Source organism: Zalophus californianus, chromosome 10, assembly GCF_009762305.2.
Source record: "Zalophus californianus isolate mZalCal1 chromosome 10, mZalCal1.pri.v2, whole genome shotgun sequence".
Lineage (NCBI taxonomy): Eukaryota > Metazoa > Chordata > Mammalia > Carnivora > Otariidae > Zalophus > Zalophus californianus.
In genome coordinates, this window is record NC_045604.1 from 32,859,387 (window position 1) to 32,881,843 (window position 22,457).

At 35.5% G+C, this 22,457-nt stretch overlaps 1 protein-coding gene across 5 annotated transcripts in view; it reads left to right on the forward strand.

Annotated features, from left to right (window-relative positions):
- ASPM (assembly factor for spindle microtubules) overlaps positions 1 to 22,457 on the forward strand; it is a 64,159-nt gene that overhangs the window by 5,885 nt on the left and 35,817 nt on the right. For 4 of the 5 annotated variants that reach the window (XM_027613549.2, XM_027613547.2, XM_027613552.2 and 1 more), the window contains exons 4-16: positions 8,592 to 8,696; positions 9,099 to 9,245; positions 10,399 to 10,644; positions 11,154 to 11,221; positions 13,695 to 13,836; positions 14,392 to 14,522; positions 15,025 to 15,200; positions 17,685 to 17,830; positions 17,921 to 18,006; positions 18,473 to 18,694; positions 19,814 to 20,021; positions 20,118 to 20,263; positions 20,363 to 20,491. In XM_027613549.2, coding sequence (XP_027469350.2) covers positions 8,592 to 8,696; positions 9,099 to 9,245; positions 10,399 to 10,644; positions 11,154 to 11,221; positions 13,695 to 13,836; positions 14,392 to 14,522; positions 15,025 to 15,200; positions 17,685 to 17,830; positions 17,921 to 18,006; positions 18,473 to 18,694; positions 19,814 to 20,021; positions 20,118 to 20,263; positions 20,363 to 20,491 — 1,952 coding nt within the window. The remainder of the gene's footprint in view (positions 1 to 8,591; positions 8,697 to 9,098; positions 9,246 to 10,398; positions 10,645 to 11,153; positions 11,222 to 13,694; positions 13,837 to 14,391; positions 14,523 to 15,024; positions 15,201 to 17,684; positions 17,831 to 17,920; positions 18,007 to 18,472; positions 18,695 to 19,813; positions 20,022 to 20,117; positions 20,264 to 20,362; positions 20,492 to 22,457) is intronic. The other variant, XM_027613550.2, reaches the window with a different exon arrangement.

Sequence of the window (22,457 nt, forward strand, 5' to 3'; positions counted from 1 at the left end):
AGTAGTTGGGGCCGAATTCTAAAATAGTTTTGATCTTGTTCTTAATGAAACTTTGATATTTTGTTCACTTTTTGCATTAATTTCAATTTAAAAAAAACTGCATTAAAATACTTATCTTGATTACAGAGTTACTTGGCACCCCTCAAGTTTTATACCCAGGGGAAGTACTTTACTTGCCTCACTAAGGTCCAGGCCCTGACTGGAAGACCCAGTGATGTGCCTGGCCCCCATCATACCATCTGAGAAAATGCAAAAGAGGCCTTTGCATACTCTGTGCACCTCCTGACATTATTCTCCCTCAGCCTTTACTTAGCCATTAATTAGGAATGAAGATAGGGCCCCAGAGCTCTGCATTCCTTTGGGAAAAACATCACTGTTCCTTCCCCACTACTCGCAGCCTTACCATCAAATCTGCCTCAAAAACAGGACTAATTCCATCATGCCCTTTTAACCCAAATTACCTCATGACAGTCAAGTTCCAGGCAGGAAAACAAATCACACTACTTACTTAGCAGATAATTTAAAAGAATCCTAGAAGTCCCAAGAAGTATCATACATCTCATTTCTCATTTATTATCTCATTTCCCTTTGAACATCCCCTAATTTGAACATCCGCTCATTTATTATCTCATTTCTCTTTGAACAGCCCCCAATCTCTCATTTATTATCTCATTTCTCTTTGAACATCCCCTAATCTCCAGCTCTTTAAACTGTCTGTGCCCTCTGAACTCATGGTCCTTCATTAGCATTGTCTTTTATAAACATTCCCTCATTTTGTTACCTTGCTGAAACCTGGCTCTTCTGAAAACACTGTTTTCATTGCAACCCTCTCAAGTTGTGTCTGTTTTCTTTCCTATTCCTCTGACCTTGGGCCTCTTGATGAGATAGTGGTCCACCTTCCTTCTCACATCTACTTCTAGACTATTTTTTTCTTTATCCTTGAAAACAAATGAAAAGAAAACAAACAGCAACAGAACAGCTTGAAGTTCATTTTTCATTCTCTTCCACCTATATTCCTTCTTGTAATAATGAAAGATTACTCTCAAGATTTTTACATATGGTTCATTTGGCTTCTCCAAAACAGCCATCATTGTTTTTTATCATTTCAAAATCCTTGTAGGATCTTTCCAATATCCAGGCCTTTTAGTTCCAACGTACTTGGTCCTAAAAACATCTCCATCTCTAATCACCGTCTCTATGATTTTAGCATTTTCTCTAGAAACCCAACTCAAACATTTTTTTCTCCCCTTCCTACACGTACAGTCCTTTAATCCAGCATGGTTTCAGCAGCTCTCATTCTGACATGTCCTTACTTTCTTACTTCTACACCTGGATTACATAACTCATGATCATTCCATTGATCTCTCTTCCCCTCATTTGTCTCGCAAATTCCAATCCCAATCCAACTCTACCTGCTCTGTGCCTGAATCTTGCTGGTTGGTCTTTAAATTAATGACCACAAATCTCAAGTAAGCCCTTAACTCTTTTTGGCTATGTCTTTTTGGGTTTATTGACTTTTATCACTTTGCTACAGACCGTCTCATCCCTCCTTTCTTTTCTCCTGAAACCTCTTAACACTTTTCTTTCCTCCTCTCCCATGATTGAGAATAGTAGGTAACACTTACTGAGCGTGTCTTCTGTCAGACCCAGTTGTAAGTGCTTTACTGTTACCTCCTTTAATACTAATAACAATCACACAAAATAATTGTTATCAATACATTTTCAAAATGAGGAAATCAGTGCCTCCAGAAGTTGAATAATTTGCCCAAGATCGCAGAGGTAGTAAATGATAAAGCTAGGGTTCTATCCCAGGCAGTTAGGCTCCAGAGATAGTCCTCTGAACCTTGTCTAAACTGATGATCTGCTTCTTGCTTCATTGAGTCAGTAGAAGTATTGAAGAAAACCTTAACACACTTGACATTTACCACCCTTACTTGTGTTTCATCCACTGCTTTCTTCCCACTTACTAAAGCATGAAATGTCTATGCACTCGATGTGGCTGGGCTCTTTACTGGTACAAGAGATCCTGTGCCCTTCTACGCAAGGACGTTGCTTTAGTGATTGTCTTCTTTCTCCCATATTTTCCAATTTTTTACTCCCTGAGTCATTTCTGATACAAATATGCTGTTATTCCATCCCTTAAAAAACAAAAACTTATTAATACCATTTATCCCTCCTTTAGCCCCTGCTCCATTTTTCTGCTTTCTTTTTAGCAAGACTCCTTAAAAGAACCTAAGTATTCACTTTGTCATTGTTCACTGAGATGTGTATACTTTTATGTGTAAACATTTACTTGAATTAAAAGGTGCTTTTTAATGTAAAAAAATCATTTAGAAAGTTGCTTGTATTAGCTGTTTCCACTTTTTTGAACCCACTTCAGTCAGGTTTTGACTACTGAAACTTTTCTTGTCGATTAAAACCTCCCTCCACACTATTAAATCTGATAAATATTTATCAATCTTCATCTTGAACTATTACAAACTGATACTTTGAACCTCTGTCTTCTTGGAACACGTGATGCTGCCATCCCCACTCCCTCCTGGTTCTTTTCCTACTTGTTGCTTCTCAGTTTTCCTTGTGGAGTGCTCTTTATCACTCCAAACTCTAAATCTTGGAGTAAGTGAAGCCTTAGTTACTGACCCTTTTTCATACTCTTTCTTTTTTTTTTTTTTTTTTTTGAAGATTTTATTTATTTGTCAGAGAGAGTGAGAGCACAGGCAGGGGGAGCGGCAGGCAGGGGGAGAAGCAGGCTCCCTGCTGAGCAAGGAGCCCGATGCGAGATTCGATCCCAGGACCCTGGGACCATGACCTGAGCTGAGGGCAGCCGTTTAACTGACTAAGCCACCCAGTCGTCCCCCTTTTTCATATTCAGATTCTTACTCATTTCCTTAGTGATCTCGTTCCATCTCATAGTTTTCAGTGCTATCCATACATGGAGGCCTCCCAGTTTTGTGTCTTTAGGATGGACCTCAAATTTATTTTATCCAACATGTAACATTTCTGCTTCACTGTCTAGTGAACATCTTTATTTAATTTGTCCAAAGCCAAACCTTTGCTGTCCCCTCTCCCATGATACTCCTACCTGGCATGTCATTCCCATCACAATACTTCTTGTTGGGACCTCTCATCTCAGGCCCAAACCTTGTAATGTCCTTAAGTGTATTTCTCTCCAACCTTTTCTTTATAAATTCAGTCTGTCTGATTCCAAATTCAGTCCTTCGATGAATCCTATCTTCTCTTTCTTCTAAATACAGAATCTGATCACTTCTCACCATTTCCAGTAGCACCTAATTTAGTCTCTCATTGCAGAGCCTACTAATAGATCTTGCTTTCACCTTTGGCTTCTCTATAGTCTATTTTTCATATAGCAACCAGGGTAATACTTTAAAAATTAGTTGGATTCTGATGTTCTCTGGTTCTGTACCCTCTAATGGCTTCCCATTTCACTGAAAGCCAAAGTTTTTCCAATGATGTTCAAGGCCTTGTGAGATTTGTATTACCACCCATCTCCCCACTTCACTCTTAACCTCTCTCCCCCTTGCTCACACTGCTCTTACCACCCTGGCTTCCTTGTTATCCTTGAATCCTCAAACATGCTCTGTCCTCAGGGTATTTCAAGTTTATTGTCCCATCTACATAGAATGATTTCCTTCTCCAACTCCCTTATATCAGACTCAAAAAGGTCAGTAACTTGCCCAAGGTCACAGAAGCTACTAAAATAAAGTTTATAATTGAAACTCAAGTCTCCCTAACTACAAAGTAAATGTTTTTTCTACCATATTTTGCTATACCATGGTTTAAGGAAGAGAAGGAACAGGTAAATGTAAGGATTTTATTTTGGGCATTGACCAAAGATGATAGTGATTGGGATCCACTGGCCTCAAATTTCTGATGTGCCAAAATAGAGGGAGGCAATGAGTGGTATCCAATATCTGGCTTTCCCACTCCCTTGCTCAGGAAACTTGGAGTGGCTCTCTGCTGTTATCAGATTATTTCCAGGCTTGTTATTCTGCCATTTAAGGTCGTCCTCATGTGACCTCCATGTAGCCAGCCTGCTAACTTACGTTCCACAACATTCTTGACCATGCTGGTTCTGGTTCTGTCATTCCATCCATTTATCTTCCCTTTTTTTTTTTTTTTTTTTTTTTGCTGCTGTTAGCCTCATACATAGTTACATAATTTTTTTTCTTGTGATGAGGACTTTTAAGATTTACTTCCTTAGCAACTTTCAAATAGGCAGTACAGTATTATTAACTGTCACCATGCTGTATATTACACCCCTATGACTTAGGTATTTTATAACTGGAAGTTTATACTTTTGACCCCCCCTCACCCCCACTCCTCCCCACCTTAGGCAATCACAGATCTGTTCTCTGTTTTGTTTTTGTTTTTGTTTTAGATTTCACATACAAGTGAGATCATATGGCATTTGTCTTTCTCTGTCTGACTTATGTCACTTAGCAGAATGCCCTCAAGGTCTTTCCATGTTGTCAAAAGTGGTAAGATTTCATCCATTTTTATAGCTGAATAATATTCCATATATATATATAGCATTTTCTTTATCCATTCACCCATTGAAGGGACTCTTAGGTTGTTTCCATATCTTGGTTATTGTAAGTAATACTGCTGTGAACATGGGAGTGCACGTATCTGTTTGAGTTAGTGTTTCTGGTTTCTTCATAAAAATACCCAGAAGTGGAATTGCTGGATCATATGGTAGCTCTAGTTTTAATTTTTTGAGGAACCTCCATACTGTTTTCCATTGGCTGTACCAATTTACATTCCTACCAACAGTGCACCAGGGTTCCCTTTTCTCCTCTTCCTTGCCAACACTATTAATTCTTTTTGATTGTAAACGTTCTAACAGGTATGAGATAACAGCTCATTGTGTTTGTGATTTGCATGTCCCTGATGATGAGTGACGTTGAACGTCTTTTCATGTGTCTGGTGGTCATCTGTATGTCTTCTTTGGAGACATGTCTATTCAGATCTTTTGCCCATTTTTTATTTGGATTATTTGGGGGATTTTTTTTTGCTATTGAGTTGTTTGAGTTCTTTTTCTATATTTTAGATATTAACCCCCTATCAGAGTTTTCTCCCATTCAGTATGTTACCTTTGATTTGGTTGATGACTTTCTTTGCTGTGCAGAAGCTTATAGTTTGATATAGTCTCACTTGTTTGTTTTTGCTTTTGTTGCCTTTGCTTTTGATGTCAGGTCCAAAAACTCATCACCAAGTCAAGGAGCTTACCGCCTGTGTTTTTTTTCTAAGAGCTTTATGGTTTCTGGTCTCACATTCAAGTCTTTAGTCCATTTTGAGTTGATTTTTATGAATAATATAGTAGTAGAGCTTCATTCTTTTGCATGTGGCTGTTCAGTTTTCCCAATACCATTTATTGAAGAGACTGTATATTGTATATTCTTCCCTCCTTTGAATGTAAATCAATTGAACATGTATGTATGGATTTATTTCTGGGCTCTCTGTTGCACTGATCTGTGTGTCTGTTTTTATGTCACTACCATACTGTTTTGTTTACTATAGCTTTGTAATATAGTTTGAAATCAGGGAGTGTGATGCCTCCAGCTTTGTTCTTCCTTCTCAAGATTACTTTGGCTATTTGGGGGCTTTCGTGGTTCCACAGAAATCTTAAGACTATTTGTTATATTCCTGTGAAAAATCCATAGGACATTTGATAGGGATTTCATTGAATCTGTAGATTGCTTTGGGTAGTATGGACATTTTAACAACATTAATTCTTTAAATCCATGAGTCTGGAATCTTTCCATTTATTTGTGTCTTCAGTTTCTTTCATCAGTGTCTTATAGTTTTGTATATTGATTTTGTATCCTGCATCTTTACTGAATTAATTTATTCTAACAGTTTTGTGATGGAGTCTTAAGGAGTTTCTATATATAATATTTCATCTGCAAGTAGTGACATTTTTACTTCTTTCTAATGTGGATTCCATTTATTTCTTTTTCTTGACCAATTGCTCTAGTGCGAACCTCCAATACTGTGATGAATAAAAGTGGCAAGAATGGGCATCCGTGTCTTATTCCTGACCATGTATCCTCTTGTTAACTTTCTTACCTATTGTTTTCTCACTAATTCAAATCTTTTCACTTATTTCAGGTACTATAGTCAGCTTTTATTAACTCCCTGATGGCTTTCCCTCTAGGTATGTTCCCTAAGCAAATTTGAATTCATATGTAACATCTCGTATGTTAACTCTATTTCTTTCCTTCTGTTTCTTGTTTCTTATAGATATTATCTGACCAGATAACAAATTCTTTGAGAATAAGGAACATACCTATACCTGTTGTGATCTCCTACGAGATGTATAATAAATGATGAACGAATGACAGTTTCTTTAAGGTGGCCACCTAGTTGGGCCTCTTTGTGAGGTTTAAAGAGAACTGGACACATTGAGTATCTGACTTATGAGCCCATATGAAAGCATGGTAACACTCACTAAGAATAAATGACTCCATTCTGGCAAACCCATGAGAGCAAAGAAGTCAATTTTCCAAGATACATTTATTCAGTATTGATAAGGTGCCTACTGTGTGCTATGCATTTTTCTAGGATTTATGGATACAAGGAAAAAAGGTATAATTCCTGTCTTCAAGCTGCTCTCAGTCCTCTAACTGAGCTATGCCCAGGGAGTCATGGAAGCACAGAAAGGGAGGCACTTTACTTGGCCTTTCTGAGTGGTGAGGTGCTGTGAGATGGTCCCATGAAAGCATTCCCACAGAATAAAATGATTCCACGCAGAGGTACCAGCTTCTGTGGTGTTTTGGAATGAGGACTTTTCCCTCTTATTTTTATTTTTAAAATGTTCAAATACAAAGAAACGCATAACCTCATAAATATGTCACAATTTGACTGTGTTCCTTACTTTCACAATTGGCATAGATTTGCAATCCCTGTAAATCAAAACTAAGCAAACTTTTTCTCTAAAGGTCCAGATAATAAATGTTTAGGTTTTGCAGGCCAAATGATCTCTATCACAACTACCGAACCTCCCCCACTATAGAAGGAAAAAGAGCCACAGACAATGTGTAAATGAATAAGTGTGGCTGTGTTCCAATACAGTTTTATTCATGGACACTGAAATTTGAATTTCATGTAATTTTCATGTGTCATAAAATACAATCATTTTGATTTTTTCCCCAATTATTTACAAATGTGAAAACTAATCTTAGTTTGTAGACCATATAAAAATAGGCAATGGGCTGGATTTTTGCCTGTGGGTCATAGTTTGCTCTTTCTGCCTTGTCTTAGCTCTTTGTTTATATTTAGTAGGTGTATCATCTGGTATGATATCTACTTTTGAGAGAGTGAACTGCTATTCTGATATAACCTATATTAACCTATGAACTATATCACTTTGCCACTGTGACTTTTATCGCAGTTTCCTTTGTAGATACCACATGCTATCTCCCTCAGTCACCTGGGTTAGATACCTGGAAATCCTCTGAAGTTCTCATTCTTTACCACTCACCTAGCCAGTGATTATTAAGGCTTGTAGGTTCTACTATTAAAATAACTCTTCTTTCTAGCTTATCTACACTGCTTCTGTTTTAATTTAAATTCTCATAATAGCTAAGTTGGGCCACTGTGATAGCTTCCTCTTAGTTTTCTAACGCTAGTCTTGACCCCTTTTATTCCATTGGCCACTGTTTTCTAAAATGTAAATGATGGTGTTACTTCCTAGATTTAAATCTTTCATTGGCATACCAGATACATCAAACTGATTAATAGTGCAGGCTCTGGGACTATACTGCCTAGCTCTGCCACTTACTACCTTGTGTGACTTTGACCAAGTAGCTGAATTGTTCTACGCTCCAGTATCCTAATTATATAAGATATGGATAATAATAGTACACTTCTGAGAGGTTTGCCAGGGTGATTACCTGAGGTATTCTATATTAAAAGACTGTGATAGTGCCTGCAACAAAGTATTCAGACATTAGCCACTATTTTTATTATGATTGAACTCTTTTCTACTTTTTCAACCTCTTCTTCTGTTGTTTTTCTGATAGGTATTTTTTACTCCAGCCACATTGCAGTTCTGTCAACAGGTCACATTCCTCATACCTGATTTCCACTTTAAGAGTCAGCTCGAGTATATCCACATTTAGGAAGGCTGTCCTACCCTTCTAGGTGAAGTTAGCTCTCCCTTTTTGTTCTCATAACTGCTTAAATGTACTTCTCCTTTATGTAGTGTATTATAATTTCTTTTAAACTCTGTACTAGCCTGACAACTTCCAAGGGCTGGGACCATATCTGCAATTCTGCATTCTCAGCACCTAGCACAGAATCTGCAATATATACATACAATAAATGGTGATTGAATGTGAATCATAGCTTCTGCAGACAGAAGATAAAGTGTAGCTTCTGGTCTGTAACTTCCAGATGTAGGTTTTGTTGACCACCAAGTTCATAGCATAGTACCAGACACATAGTAGTTATTAAGTATTTGCTAAATGGATGTGATATTGAAGAACTTAAATTCAACTTTAAAACAGTTCATTCATGAAATGTATTTCATTTTTAATGCTATTATTCTGCTTTCTAATTTATTTTAGATTCATTAGTATATAGAACTCCTAATTCTAAAACAAACAAAAGGACCAAACCCATTGTTGCTGTGGCACATTCTACTTTGACCTTCATAAAACCATTAAAAACAGGTAAGTGTTCATTATTTTTTAAGTAACTGAAAAACTGACATGGGATGAAGCATTAACTGCATTTCAAGTAGAAATGAATTGATACTTTTTATTGAATTAAAGCCTTGGAGAATTGTAAATATGTGTATTCAAATAACAGGATATTTCCTCAGACTTCGGTGAAATTAACTCATGGTGACTGGATTTTTAAATAACTAGGAGGTACAGTGGTACTTTTTTCCTTCAAACTTTGACTATATTTTATACCTAAAACGTTTTCAACTGTTTTTAGCAAGTGGTGGAAAGGCAAATATTGTTCAGTGTTTTAAAGGTGGTCTTGCTAGTAAAAAATGGTCTTTTGCTATATATTGCATGATAATTTAAAAGAGAATTTCTTACACAATAAACCAACTGTATTCTTAGATATTCCTAGACATCCAATGCCGTTTGCTGCAAAAAACATGTTTTATGATGAACGCTGGAAGGAAAAGCAGGAGCAGGGCTTTACTTGGTGGCTAAATTTTATATTAACTCCTGATGACTTCACTGTAAAAACAAATATTTCTGAAGGTAAACATTAAATTGATGTTTAAATTAAATAATGCTCTTGTTTTAACAGATAGTTCTTAATATGAATTGTCATTTTTAATTATGCATATATATTATAGTTAATGGCATGGTTCACTAATTCATTCACATGAATGCTAAAGAATGTGTAGGTGAGAATTTTTAGGGAATTCTTCACTGAAGGTACTAAACTTTGCTTTTTCCTTTTGCTTTCCATTCTTGTTTATCAGCCAGTGCAATTCCAGCATCTCAGGGGAATGAGTTTTATTTTAATATAGATTCAGTCTGAGTTAAAAGTGAAACATGGCTACTAAGAAATCCAATTCAATCTTCACCACATTAATAAAGTATAATGTCCTAGTGAATAAATCTAACAGTCTTCTATGGCAAACATCTCAGTGCATGTTCTGGAAAAGAGGAGACTCAGGTGTAGAACAAGATGGAAACATGCTGTCCTTCAGATATTTGAAGGCTTTTTTCCTGAGAGAGAAGGAAACTTCACTTGTGATACTCTTGCATAGAAATTACAGGTTCAGTTCTACTCAAGCTAAGAAAACATAGTTTCTCCTTTGTTGCAGTGTTCAGAGGCCTGTCTCTATTTGTTAGAGAATACTGTATAGCATGTTTACATTAAAAGGCCCTTTGGCAAGACAATCTCTAAGGCAGCTTTTCTTTTTCTCCAAAAGTAAACACAGCCTGATTTTTAGTTTTCTTCTTCAGAGAAAATATGTTTTATAAAAATTCAAGTTGCATTTCAGAATTTAATTGATTGTTTAAAGTCACATTCTTTAGAGACTTATTTTGTTTTTAGTTTATTAAAAAGGATGGAAACAGAAACTAGTTGGGAGACTATTTCATTAGCATAGGTTAGAGATGATAGTATGTGAACTTGGGTAATAGTGGTAGAGTTTGTGAGAAGTGATTAGACTTGAGATCCATTTTGCAGGTAGAGCCCCAAGTTGCAATGATAGAATGGCCTAGGGTACTGAGTGAATGGTGACACCCGTATTTTGAGATAGGAAAGAAAAGAGCAAGCTTGGAAGGGGCGGAGAATAGACCCTGTTTTGGCCATCTTAAATTTGCATTTATTGCTGTATTTAAGGACATATGTATATATTGTTTAACCAGAAACATTCTTCCTTTTGTTTTTGCCCAGTAAATGCTGCTACTCTTCTTTTGGGAGTGGAGAGTCAACATAAAATCAGTGTTCTTAGAGCTCCTACAAAAGATGAAATGTCTCTCAGAGCTTATACTGCTCGGTGCAGGCTGAATAGATTACGTCGTGCAGCATGTCGCTTATTTACTTCTGAAAAAATGGTTAAAGCTATTAAGAAGCTTGAAATTGAAATTGAAGCTAGGCGGTTAATTGTTAGAAAAGATAGACACCTCTGGAAAGATGTGGGTAAGAAGATTATAGAAATCTTTATTTATAAAGATTCTTTATATCTAAAGATGTGATTATTTAAATTTTTTAAAGATTTCTTTATTTGGGAGAGAGCATGCGTGTACATGAGTGGGGGGAGGGCCAGAGAGAGAGGAGGAGGGAGAGAGAGAATCCTCAAGCAGACCCCCCACTGAGTGCAGAGCCTGATGCAGGGCTGATCCCAGGACCCTGAAATCATGACCTGAGCAAAAATCGAGTCGGATGTTTAACTGACTGAGCCACCCAGGCACCACTTGAGATTAATTCTTTAAAAATACTCAAGATTTTATATTTCAGAGTCAAATATATACATGATCTGACTTCATTGCCTAAAATCTCATGTACTTTAATATGATCATATATATTTAAGAATGGCATGTATTTAAGTGATTATCCCTATTTTCCACTGATTTCTCTCCATAAAATTTTATTTATTGTCTCTATTTGATTAGTGGTCTGAGCTTACTTGCTTTTCACATGCATTTCAGGAGAACGGCAAAAAGTCCTGAATTGGCTGTTGTCATATAATCCTTTATGGCTACGAATCGGCCTAGAGGTAAGCATACACGCTTCAATTTTTGAAATTTTATATTTTTTATTATATACTTTTTTTATATATACCTTTAGCAGACTTATTATGTATTTTTAATAGATTTTTTAATAAAATATGGTTTCACTTATAAAGTCATTTTATTAGCTTAATTGGTCTTTCAGTATAAAATTTAAGGTCCTTTAATAAATGCTTAGTAGGTAATTAGATCTTGCCAGTATATATTGTTGCCGTATCATCACATAGTAATTTTCCTGTTTTCTTAAATATATATAGTTTGGTACTGGATATCATAAGTATTGTAAGCTCCTTTTTGAGCTTTTACAAATGATATCCTTGGCTGTTTTAAATATATTTTCTAATTTAAGCCTCTTCAAATCCCAGTAAGGTATGTTTTGTTATTTCTACTTCACTGACAAAACTGAAGCTTAGATTTTAAGTGACAAGCTTAATGTCAGGATTTGAATCTATACCCATCTGATGCCAGAGCCTAAACTTGTAACCATTTTGATGCAACACTTCTCATAAAAATGTTGTCAAATTTGAGTTTTTCACTTAGTGCATGGTTCAATAATACTTAGAGTTTTAAACTAACTGAATGAAAAAGACATTAGTAGTTGACTATTAAAGATATGATTCTATTTTAAAAATGCTCTGTTTCCAGTTTTCTTTCATCTTTTACTAGTATACTTTTACATTTTCTTTAGGCTTTTTGCCATTGTCATGTAGGATATTCTATTCTTCAGTTTATTCCAGGTGTTAGAATAGAATGATCTTTGGGACTGAAAGGAACTGTTAACAATAGTTTGGCTTTTATTTATCAAGAAATTGAGGCCCAAAGAGAACAAATGATAAGCTTACTGAGGTCACACAGTTTGATAGTATCATTGCTAAGTTTTCTTATTTCAATTTAGTATGCTTTTTGTTAATCAGAAAATTACGTATCAACTGGCTCTGCTTTCACATGTCAAATAATTCTAGAACCTTAATTGGAGTAGAACCCCTCTATTTGGGCCAAGATAAAAAGCAAGAGAGTTAGTAGAAACTTGTAATGCCTTTTAAAACTTCTGCTTGGGAGTGCCTGGGTGGTTCAGTTGTTTAAGTGTCTGCCTTCGGCTCAGGTCGTGATCTCGGGGTGCTGGGATTGAGTCCCGCCTCAGGCTCCCTGCTCAGCAGAAAGTCCGCTTCTCCCTCTGCCTCTCCCTCCCAGGCTTCTGCTGTCTGTCTCACTGTCATTCTCTCTTTCCTTCTCTCTCTCTCAAATAAATAAATAAAATCTTTAAAAATAAATAAAAAATAAAACTTCTGCTTAGGTGTAGTATGTGTCGCTTCCATCCATATTCCACTGGCCAGAGCACATTATCTGGCCAAACACAAATGAGGTAGGAATATTATCCTCCCACAAGAGACACAGCAAGTCCATGTCAGTTGGTGGGAATGTATAATCCTTTTAGATGGAAAGGAGGGATGAGTAACTGTGAACACCTTAAGGTTCTGGTGGTGGTCATGACCTTTGAGGATTTTAAGAAAACATCAAAGGCAAAAAAATAAGTAAATAAAGTTTTTCTATTTTGGCATATATTTTCAATGCTTTTATCTCTACGTTTGGTCAATGTAAGGTTATAAAATATAATTTAATATGGTTTTTTTTTCTAATTGCTTTAAAAATCATTAATAATGGGGCACCTGGGTGGCTCAGTCATTAAGCGTCTGCCTTCAGCTCAGGTCATGATCCCAGGGTTCTGGGATCGAGCCCTGCATTGGGCTCCCTGCTTGGTGGGAAGCCTGCTTCTCCCTCTCCCACTCCCCTTGCTTATGTTCCCTCTCTTGGCTGTGTCTCTCTCTGTCAAATAAATAAATAAAATCTTTAAAAAATAATTAATAATAAGCATATTGATGTTAAATTTCATATTTAAATCAATTATGTTATACGCAATCAATGAATCATTGAACACTACATCAAAAACTAATGATGTACTATACGGTGGCTAACTGGTCATGATAAAAAAATTTTTAAAAATCAATTATAAACAGATCTGAACTTCGTAAATTATCATTTTAGATTATTTGCAGATGGGTTTCTACCCGTTAACTATTAGAAAACTTATAATATTTAAGTTTCTGTTGTACCTCCATGATATACTTAGTAGAATAATTAAAATTGAATTTGAACAACATGCTTACATTTGATAGTTCTTTAAAGGAAAAAATTAAAATGTAAATATGGTTTGTCAGATGATTTTTAAGAATTTATCTTAGTCCTGAGCGTTTGCCTTTTTTCATCGTACACCATATACACTAAAGAATGCACAAAGCATATAGAGTTTAAAGAGGTTGTTCAGCAAATATCCATGTTATTTCCATACTACTTAGAAAATAGAACATTGCCAAATCCTTAGAAGATTGTAGTTTGCTTTCCCCTTGCTGTATCCTTTTGCTTCTTAAAGGTCACATAGTCTTGACTTTAATTTCTTTTCAGACAATTTTTGGAGAACTCCTGTCTTTGGAAGACAACAGTGATGTCATGGGGTTGGCTTTATTTATTCTGAACCGCCTACTTTGGAATCCTGATATAGCCGCTGAGTATAGACACCCCACCGTTCCTCATCTATATAGGGATGGTGAGTAGTTCTGCCTCCACTGCATTCTTTCCACACTGTGCATAAATGGCTTCTTCTTATTCTTTCTGGTCTCTGTTTAAAGTTTACCTTCGTAGAGATGCCAGTATAAATATTCTCCCTTTCTTTACACCCATCACTCCCCATCACTTCCTCCATCACTATAATTATTTTTACCTTTTTGTTGTCTCTACCCACCTTCTCCTCACAAGTAAGCTGTAAGCCCTGTGGAGGTCATATTTCTTTTAGCTTGTTACTATAAATGTGGCATCTAGGATGCCACTGGCATAGAGTAGGTGCTCGTTAAAAATTTGTTGCATGAGACAGACTAAATCACTGGATACTCTGTGTCTGTGCTTCCTCCTCCATGAGCTGGAAATATTAGAAACATGCAGTTTTATGAGTATTACATGAATTCATATATTTAAAGCACTAAGAAAGTCACATAGTGTTCTATTTGTGCTTATTATTACTTTTCTTTATTAGTATGTTATATTTTAAGGTGAAACTTTTCTTTCACAGATTAACTTGCTATGCTTTTTTGTACTTTTACTTAAGGTCATGAAGAAGCTTTGTCTAAGTTTACATTGAAAAAGTTATTGCTGTTGGTTTGTTTCCTTGATTATGCCAAAATATCCAAACTTATTGATCATGACCCTTGTCTCTTCTGTAAAGATGCTGAATTCAAGGTATAGTTCTCATTTTCTCTTTTATATTTCACATTTAAGACTTTTACTTGTTTTTATTGTATATTTTCTCTTTAAAAACTTCTAAGTTTCCCAAAGAAGAGTACTCTGGAGTGGAATAGGATAGGAATACCTATCTAGTCCATTTTATTAGTAGTTCTAATCCTGCCTAACTTATTGGTTGACCTTTCACCAGCACACAACCCTATTAAGTTTTGTTGATTTGAGAACTCTGAGGAATTAACCGGAGGGGAAATTTCTTTCCTAATTTAGCATATTATCAAATGAATTCTAATTTTTGGAGTCTGTTATTAATTATGAGCAATTTTTTAAAAGGCCTTAAATTGGAAATAGATGTACATTATTACCATATGATATGAAACTGACTTTTGTTATGCTACCATTAATTTTACCTCATTTCTGTACGCACAGGATAAGAATTTGTTGTTATTGTAAACAAAATTATAATCTTGGGATTTAATACCTGCAACTTGTTTCTCCACAGACTAGTAAAAGCATTCTTCTGGCTTTTTCACGAGACTTCCTAAGCGGTGAAGGTGACCTTTCCCGTCACCTTAGCTTATTGGGATTACCTGTTAACCATGTTCAGACACCATTTGATGAATTTGATTTTGCTGTTACAAATCTTGCTGTAGACTTGCAATGTGGGGTGCGTCTTGTGTAAGTATAAGAAATAGAAATATTTTACTTAATGGAATAGACTAAAATTTTCTGGAAAACACTTTTTTTCTGTATTTACATAGTCTTTCTTGCTCTTTCTTTTTTAATTATTAAATTAATTTTAGAGAGAGAGAGAGTTGGGGGAGGGATCGAGGGAGAGAGAGAATCCTCATGCAGACTCTGATGAGCACAGAGCCCAATATGGGGCTCAGTCCCACAACCCTGAGATCATGAAATGAGCCAAAATCAAGAGCTGGACACTTAACCAACTGAACCACTCAGGTGCCCCCTCTCTCTTGCTCTTTCATGTGATGTAATAAATTTTTTTTAGCGTAAAAAAGATTGGAATAAGTATCTGCAACACTTTTATAAAATGGTGTCAATTTTAGGTCCAGAAACCTTGTCTCCTATGCACATTTTTTTTTCATGCTGACAGTGACAAGGGTCTGTGAGTAGTGACCAGTGATGCCCCAGAATAGAAGTTGGGACAAGCATGGAACTAATTAAAATTCAAACATTTAAGTAACACATTATGTTGACAGGGTTTCATAAGTACTGTTATTACTTGGAACCAATTCTAGTAGTATTATTAACCTTGTTTTACACATGAGAAGTAACAGTTTTATACCAAGTTTTATACCATGGTATTGGGACATAAATTCAGGATGTCTGGCTTCAAATCATATAATATTTCTCAGTAACAAACTAAAATCCTCAAAATTGGCTTTTGTATGAGTCCAGTGAATTACCAGTTCCTGCTTTGGAAGGAGTGAGCATGAGCACAGTACTGCAGTTGGCCTTTTCAGGATATCTGCGTGGGGGACATTTGTCTTGTTTCTAGGAAACTCTCCAGTTTATATTACATTTGACATTTGTGAGGAAGGGATCTCTGGATCTTTATGAATCCCCAGTTCTTCAAAAACAACATACATGGCACTTGCTTCCTTCTAAATTAAATTTCCATGAACATTCTTTTCTGATTATATGTTCTCACAACAAGGTAATAGTCTTTTGAACCTTACACTAACTATTTCTCACTTGAGCAGTTTCCATATAGGCTAGAGCATTTGCTGAAAATGTTTCATATGTTATTTTTATATTTGTTTAATTTGTTCATTTCATAAATCCAAACCACTACATCTGTTTTCTGGCCAATAGGAATTCACATTTTTAGACTTTCTCCACTTTCCAAGGGGGGGCAGTGATTGGTTTTATGTTCAGTGCTATTTTCCACAATGGAAGACATTTTTTAGGCTTTTAGGCTAGTTACTAAGGATTTAGCAGTGTTGGATGCTGATGCTTTTTAGTTGGTCAGGAATTCTAACTCGTTAAGAGACTTGATTTTGCATACTAGATTTCTACTTACTTCAGTGTCAGCAAAATGATCATGGATCTTCAAGGTCATTTGAGAATGCTTGAGAATGGTTAATCCACTAATGCCATTGATAACGGGTTGGTCTACTGTTGCAGAAATACTTCATATGTCAATTGGGTGGTTAGCTTGGGATGATCTGAAGTGACTTTCTAACCTTTAGAGATTATGGTTATATAAACAGTTCTGCCAAATTTTAGTTCTGTAAACAATTCTGCCAAATTTTACCTGTCTACAATAATCCATTGGGGCTCACTTTTTCTGTAGAAATATCGATTATTGTCTAGTAGATAAAATACTAGTGACCTAGATGATATTAGGGGTTTGAATTTAAGTTGTAGTATATATGTCTTTTTAAGGTAGGTGCTCAAATATTTTTACAATAATCTGGTACAGATATAACAGAATGGCTTTTGAATCTGTTAAATCTGAGTTTTAGTTCGTATTATTAACTGTGTGACTGTTAGTAACTGTGTGACTGTAGGTGGTTTACTAAATTTCTCTGGGCTTTGGTTTCTTCATCTGCAAAAAAAATGGGATAATAATGCCTGATTGTGGGACTTGCTATGAGGACTAAAATAAGAAAAGAAAGTACTTGCTTGGTGTGTAGAATACAGTAGCCCCTTCATAAATATACTTTCTCCCTTCCTTTCCTTTTCTTTTTTCCTATAGAACTCTGTTAATTTGTTCATGTGTGCATTTGTGTATGTCTTATCTTTTTTTCTTACATTCTCTTCATAGACCTCAAACCGCAGGCTTAAAATGAAAAATGACTTATTTGCCAATTATGGAGCAACAGTTTTCAGTTAGTTTTTTGGGATCTTTTTCACCTAAAATCCTTTAAATTAGGGGATTTATGTGGGTGATAACTGTATTTAAACAAAGTTCATCTTGCATTTTTTGTTTGTTTTTTAAAGGAAAGTTAAGTTTATTTCTTCACATGATAAGGACAATCATACATTGACAGATCCTTACTGTCTCAGTGTGGGGAGGGTAAAGGCAGGATATTTATGATATTTTGGGGTCTGGTTTGAGCCCCACCTTTTGATGCAGGGAGCTTTTCATATATGTTTTTATATGCCAGTGTCATCTGAAAATTCCTTTATTGTTAGGCGAATCATGGAACTTCTCACACGGGACTGGAATCTCTCAAAGAAACTCAGGATTCCTGCAATAAGTCGCCTTCAAAAGATGCACAATGTTGACATTGTTCTTCAGATTCTTAGATCACAAGGAATTCAATTAAATGATGAGCATGGTAAAAATTGAGTAAAGATAAAACTTTTTCTTCTCAGCAAAAATTGATATGTATGTATATTGTGCTAACAGATTGTCTTTTCATTTACAGGAAATACAATCCTATCTAAGGATATTGTGGATAGGCACAGAGAAAAAACTCTTGCATTACTTTGGAAAATAGCATTTGCTTTTCAGGTAATATACATTTGGTAAATTTTACACTTCTTATCAAATTTTAGTATTAATTTATAAAAGCATTTTTCATCAAATAGACTAACAATAACTGTTCTTACTGGGGTTTATTCTGTCCCAGGAACTGGGGCAATTGCTTTATATATATTCCAATTTAATCTTCACAACACCCCTATAAGGTAGGTGTTATCACTGCTTCATAGGTAAGGAAACTGAAGCTAGAAGTTATAGCATTGATAGGAAGCAGCAATGAGATTAGAACCCAGGCTTGTGTGACCCCAAATCTTACACATGACACACTATACATTAGCCACTATGCATTCTATCACTTCTGCATAAACTATGTTTGCCTTTAAAAAAAAAAAAGAAGAAGAAGAAGAAGACAGCAATGACAGTGACTAATTTCTATGGGTTAAAAATGATATATGAAAAACATAAAGATAATTATCCTTTTTTGTGTGTGTTTCAGGTGGATATTTCCCTTAATTTAGATCAGTTAAAAGAAGAAATCGACTTTTTAAAACACACACAGAGTATGAAGAAAACAATGTCTGCACGATCATGCCATTCTGATGCTATTATCAATAAGAAAAAAGACAAAAGAAATAGTGGTTCCTTTGAACAATATAGTGAAAGCATAAAGCTGTTGATGGAGTGGGTAAATGCTGTTTGTGCTTTCTATAATAAAAAAGTAAGTTTCTTTGTTTTTGTTTTAGCTCACTATCTCTTAAGTACATTTTGGTGAAAGTAAAACTTTATTCATAAAATATTTTATTGCATTGCTTAAATAATGTAGTTTATATATAAGCAAACTTTTCCTCAAATGAGTGAGGGTGTTTTCACATACTGTATTTTATCTAATCTGTCAACAATTGTAGAATGCACAATCTTTTTATGTATTACTAAGAAAGAAAAAATGCCCTAGTCAGGAGTCTCAATAGGAGACATTTGTATAGAATGGGGCACCTAAGGATCACACCCTTATCTGAAAGGTAAATGCAAATAAACTCACCATGCAGAAGGGGACAATAGAGAACCTGACCACTGGGTACAAGGAGGAGAAAAAAATCTAAGTTGAGTGTTTTGTAATCATTTGTTTGATTGATACTGTATTTCTTTATGAAGTGTACCTTTAAATGTAAATATGTGAAAATGAATAAAATATCTAGTAGAGAATATGAAGCCAGAAAAATGATAAGAGTACATGTTACTAAATATAGTAAACTGTTAACACCTTGAACAATATTGTTAGTAGAAAATTTGTCAGATATATGGATAATCTTCTACGTTTTGACTAAATACCAGAGAGCTACTGAAGGCTCTAGGGGAGAATGTGTTCAATACCTTTTCTCTTAACTTCTGGTGTTGCTGGCAGTCCTTGGCATTCCTTGGCTTATAGATACTTTACTCCAATCTCTGCCTCTGTCCTCACATAACATCTTCCTGTGTGTCTGTCTCTGTGTCTCTCTCCATATAAGGATACCACACATTGGATTAGAATGAATCTACCCTACTCCACTGTAAAAATTAAACCTGTAATGGCCCTATATCCAAATAATGTGATATTTTGAGGTTCTAGGAAGGACATGAATTTTTTGAGAGACCCTATTTCTCCTAGCACAATAATCAAATTCTGTTTTTGAAAGTATTTTATAATTGAGAATTGGCTATAAATATGGTGTTATCCTAGGTGCTATTAGCCACTAATGTGATTTTCATAGCTATTAAAAGGAAATATGGACTACAAAACCACTAATATCCATATTACTGTCTAAATACAGTTAATCATTTTTCTGCAATTTCCAATCAGGTGGAGAATTTTACAGTGTCTTTCTCAGATGGCCGTGTGTTATGTTACCTGATCCATCACTACCATCCTTACTACATGCCTTTTGATGCTATATGTCAGCGTACTACTCAAACCGTAGAATGCACACAAACTGGTTCGGTGGTGTTAAATTCATCATCTGAATCTGATGGAAGTTCTCTGGATTTGTCTCTCAGAGCATTTGATCATGGTTAGTCCCTTTTGCCTGATTAACTTTTCAAGTGTTTTCTTTGTCACATCAGATTTTTGACTGGAGCTGTCTAATCTCTTTTTTTTACTTACATAGTAGAAAACACTTCAGAACTATACAAAGAACTTCTAGAAAATGAAAAGAAAAATTTTCAATTGGTTAGGTCTGCAGTTAGAGACCTTGGTGGAATACCTGCTATGATTAATCATTCAGATATGTCCAATACAATTCCTGACGAAAAGGTAAGAGTTTCTCAACTAATAACAAGAGTCTCAGAAGGTGACAGTAAGATGTGTATTCTCTGTCAAACTTCTGTTTTCATCTCTTCTGTTTTCTCTTAGGTGGTTATCACTTATTTGTCATTTCTTTGTGCAAGGCTTTTGGATCTTTGTAAAGAAGCAAGAGCTGCTAGACTTATACAGACAACTTGGAGAAAATACAAACTAAAAACAGATCTAAAATGCCAACAGGTACTCCCCCAAAATGAAAACACTACAATGTGAATTGTACTTCACAAAATACCAGTTGATTGATTCCCGATGTGATTTTTACATTTTACTGATGTATGAAGTTATTGACATAATTTTAATAATTGTGTGTGTTTTGAGTTAGGGATGGGTATTTCTCCCTAACTCCTGATGTTTCTTCCTTCACTGGGTGTGGCTTCAGCCACTGTGCCCTCGCTTGCTCTACGGAAAGTAGAGTAACTTACCCCCTTTGTAAATTTGTAAAAATGAACTGAGGATACCTGACTCAGCTCTTTTCTTCTTCGTGGAACCTATCTCTGGGAGCAGTTTTCCATGAATTTTTCATGGGGTGTTCTGGAAGGCTTGACCTTGCTGCTGGAGTGCCCCTTGAGTCTGGGTGTCAGTGTCTGATTTTGCAGTTCAGTTAGCCAGCTCATTTTATCTGTCATGAAACTGTTTTCCAGTGTATCCTTTATTAGTTTAAATGTGGAATTTGGTTTCTGTTGTTTTATTTCTCAAAATGTTTGGGACCTGGGCACAGGGATAGTGATGTTATTTTTCGTTTCCTTTTGTGACCCCAACAGTACAAAATTTTACGTTACTGTAAGCTTTTTTTTTAATTCTGAGAAAAATGCAATTTTTAACCATCTGTGAAATGGTCTCCTTGATCAAGTTGAACAAACTATTCTAACGCTTTTTTCTCCCTACCCCTATAATGATCCTATATTCACTTATTTGGAAAATCAAACAAAATAAGCATCCAGGCTTGATAAATTTATCAGATATTTCAGAAATACTTTCCACCTTATACTCCTCCTCAGTTTTGAGTTACTGTGCATTTATGATAACGTTCTTAATAACTATAAAACAACTACATTTTGGCAACTCTTAAACATAACATGTATTTTGTCATAGTTTATCAGACTCGGAAATAATGCTAATTGAAATAATTTGCTCTTACCCACTCAAACTCTTGGTAATAACTTTTGGGAACTAGGCAGTGGCTTATACTCACAAATGGTCTTTTCTGCTCCCGTATATATTCTTTGTGCCTTCTTGTGCCCCTTATCTTCTCAGAATCTGCCTCCTTGCCCACATATTCCTTAGAGGATAACTTTGTACTTCTGGAAGCTTATAGGAGAATTGCTTTAGGAGAGTTTTCAGCAAAGACTCTTTCCTGGCTGGTCCTCAAATTATTTCACTAATTCTGTTTTTATGACATGGAGAGATTTAAAATCCCATGAAACAGATACTTATCAGAATTGGGGGGGGTAGTAAATGAAATCTGCTTTATTTTCTGCTCAAGATGACCTTATACTAATAAGATATAAACTAGAAAGATTTCTTATTAGCTCTTTGCTGGTGAGATCCCTTTTCCTGATTTAGGAAGTAGAAATTTTTCCTATCTAGGTAGTAGAAATTTCCCTGTTTTTTGAAGACCACTGGTTCTCTCCTTTCTCCAGGCAACCATGCTCCATCTCTTATACAATTACACTAGCATCCAATTACGTCTTTTCTTTTGCTATTTGGAACATTAAGCAGTAGGTCCCCCGTATATTCTCATCGAAATATTATAAGCTAATAAACATATAAATATTACCTTGGGATAGCTAATTTTTCAGGTGTTGTATTTTCATGTTATTGTTATTCATATAAACTATCCATTGAGAATAGACTGGCTCAAGTTCTTGTAGTGACAAGTGAAAATTGACTAATGGTCTAATTACCTAATGAATGAAGCAGGATTATCCAAGGGTACCCTGACACATTCTACCTTTTAGTTCTTCCTGTCAAAGAGTAGGCATAAACTGTAAATTAAAGTAAATCGCTGTATGTGGCCCATATGCAAGGTAAAATAAAACAACCTTGTAATAGGTGGGCTTAACAACAGTATAGAATTAAAAATGATGACATGCAGTCTAATTTAGAGAAGAAACAGTGACTTCCAGGATTGGAATTTTTACCATCA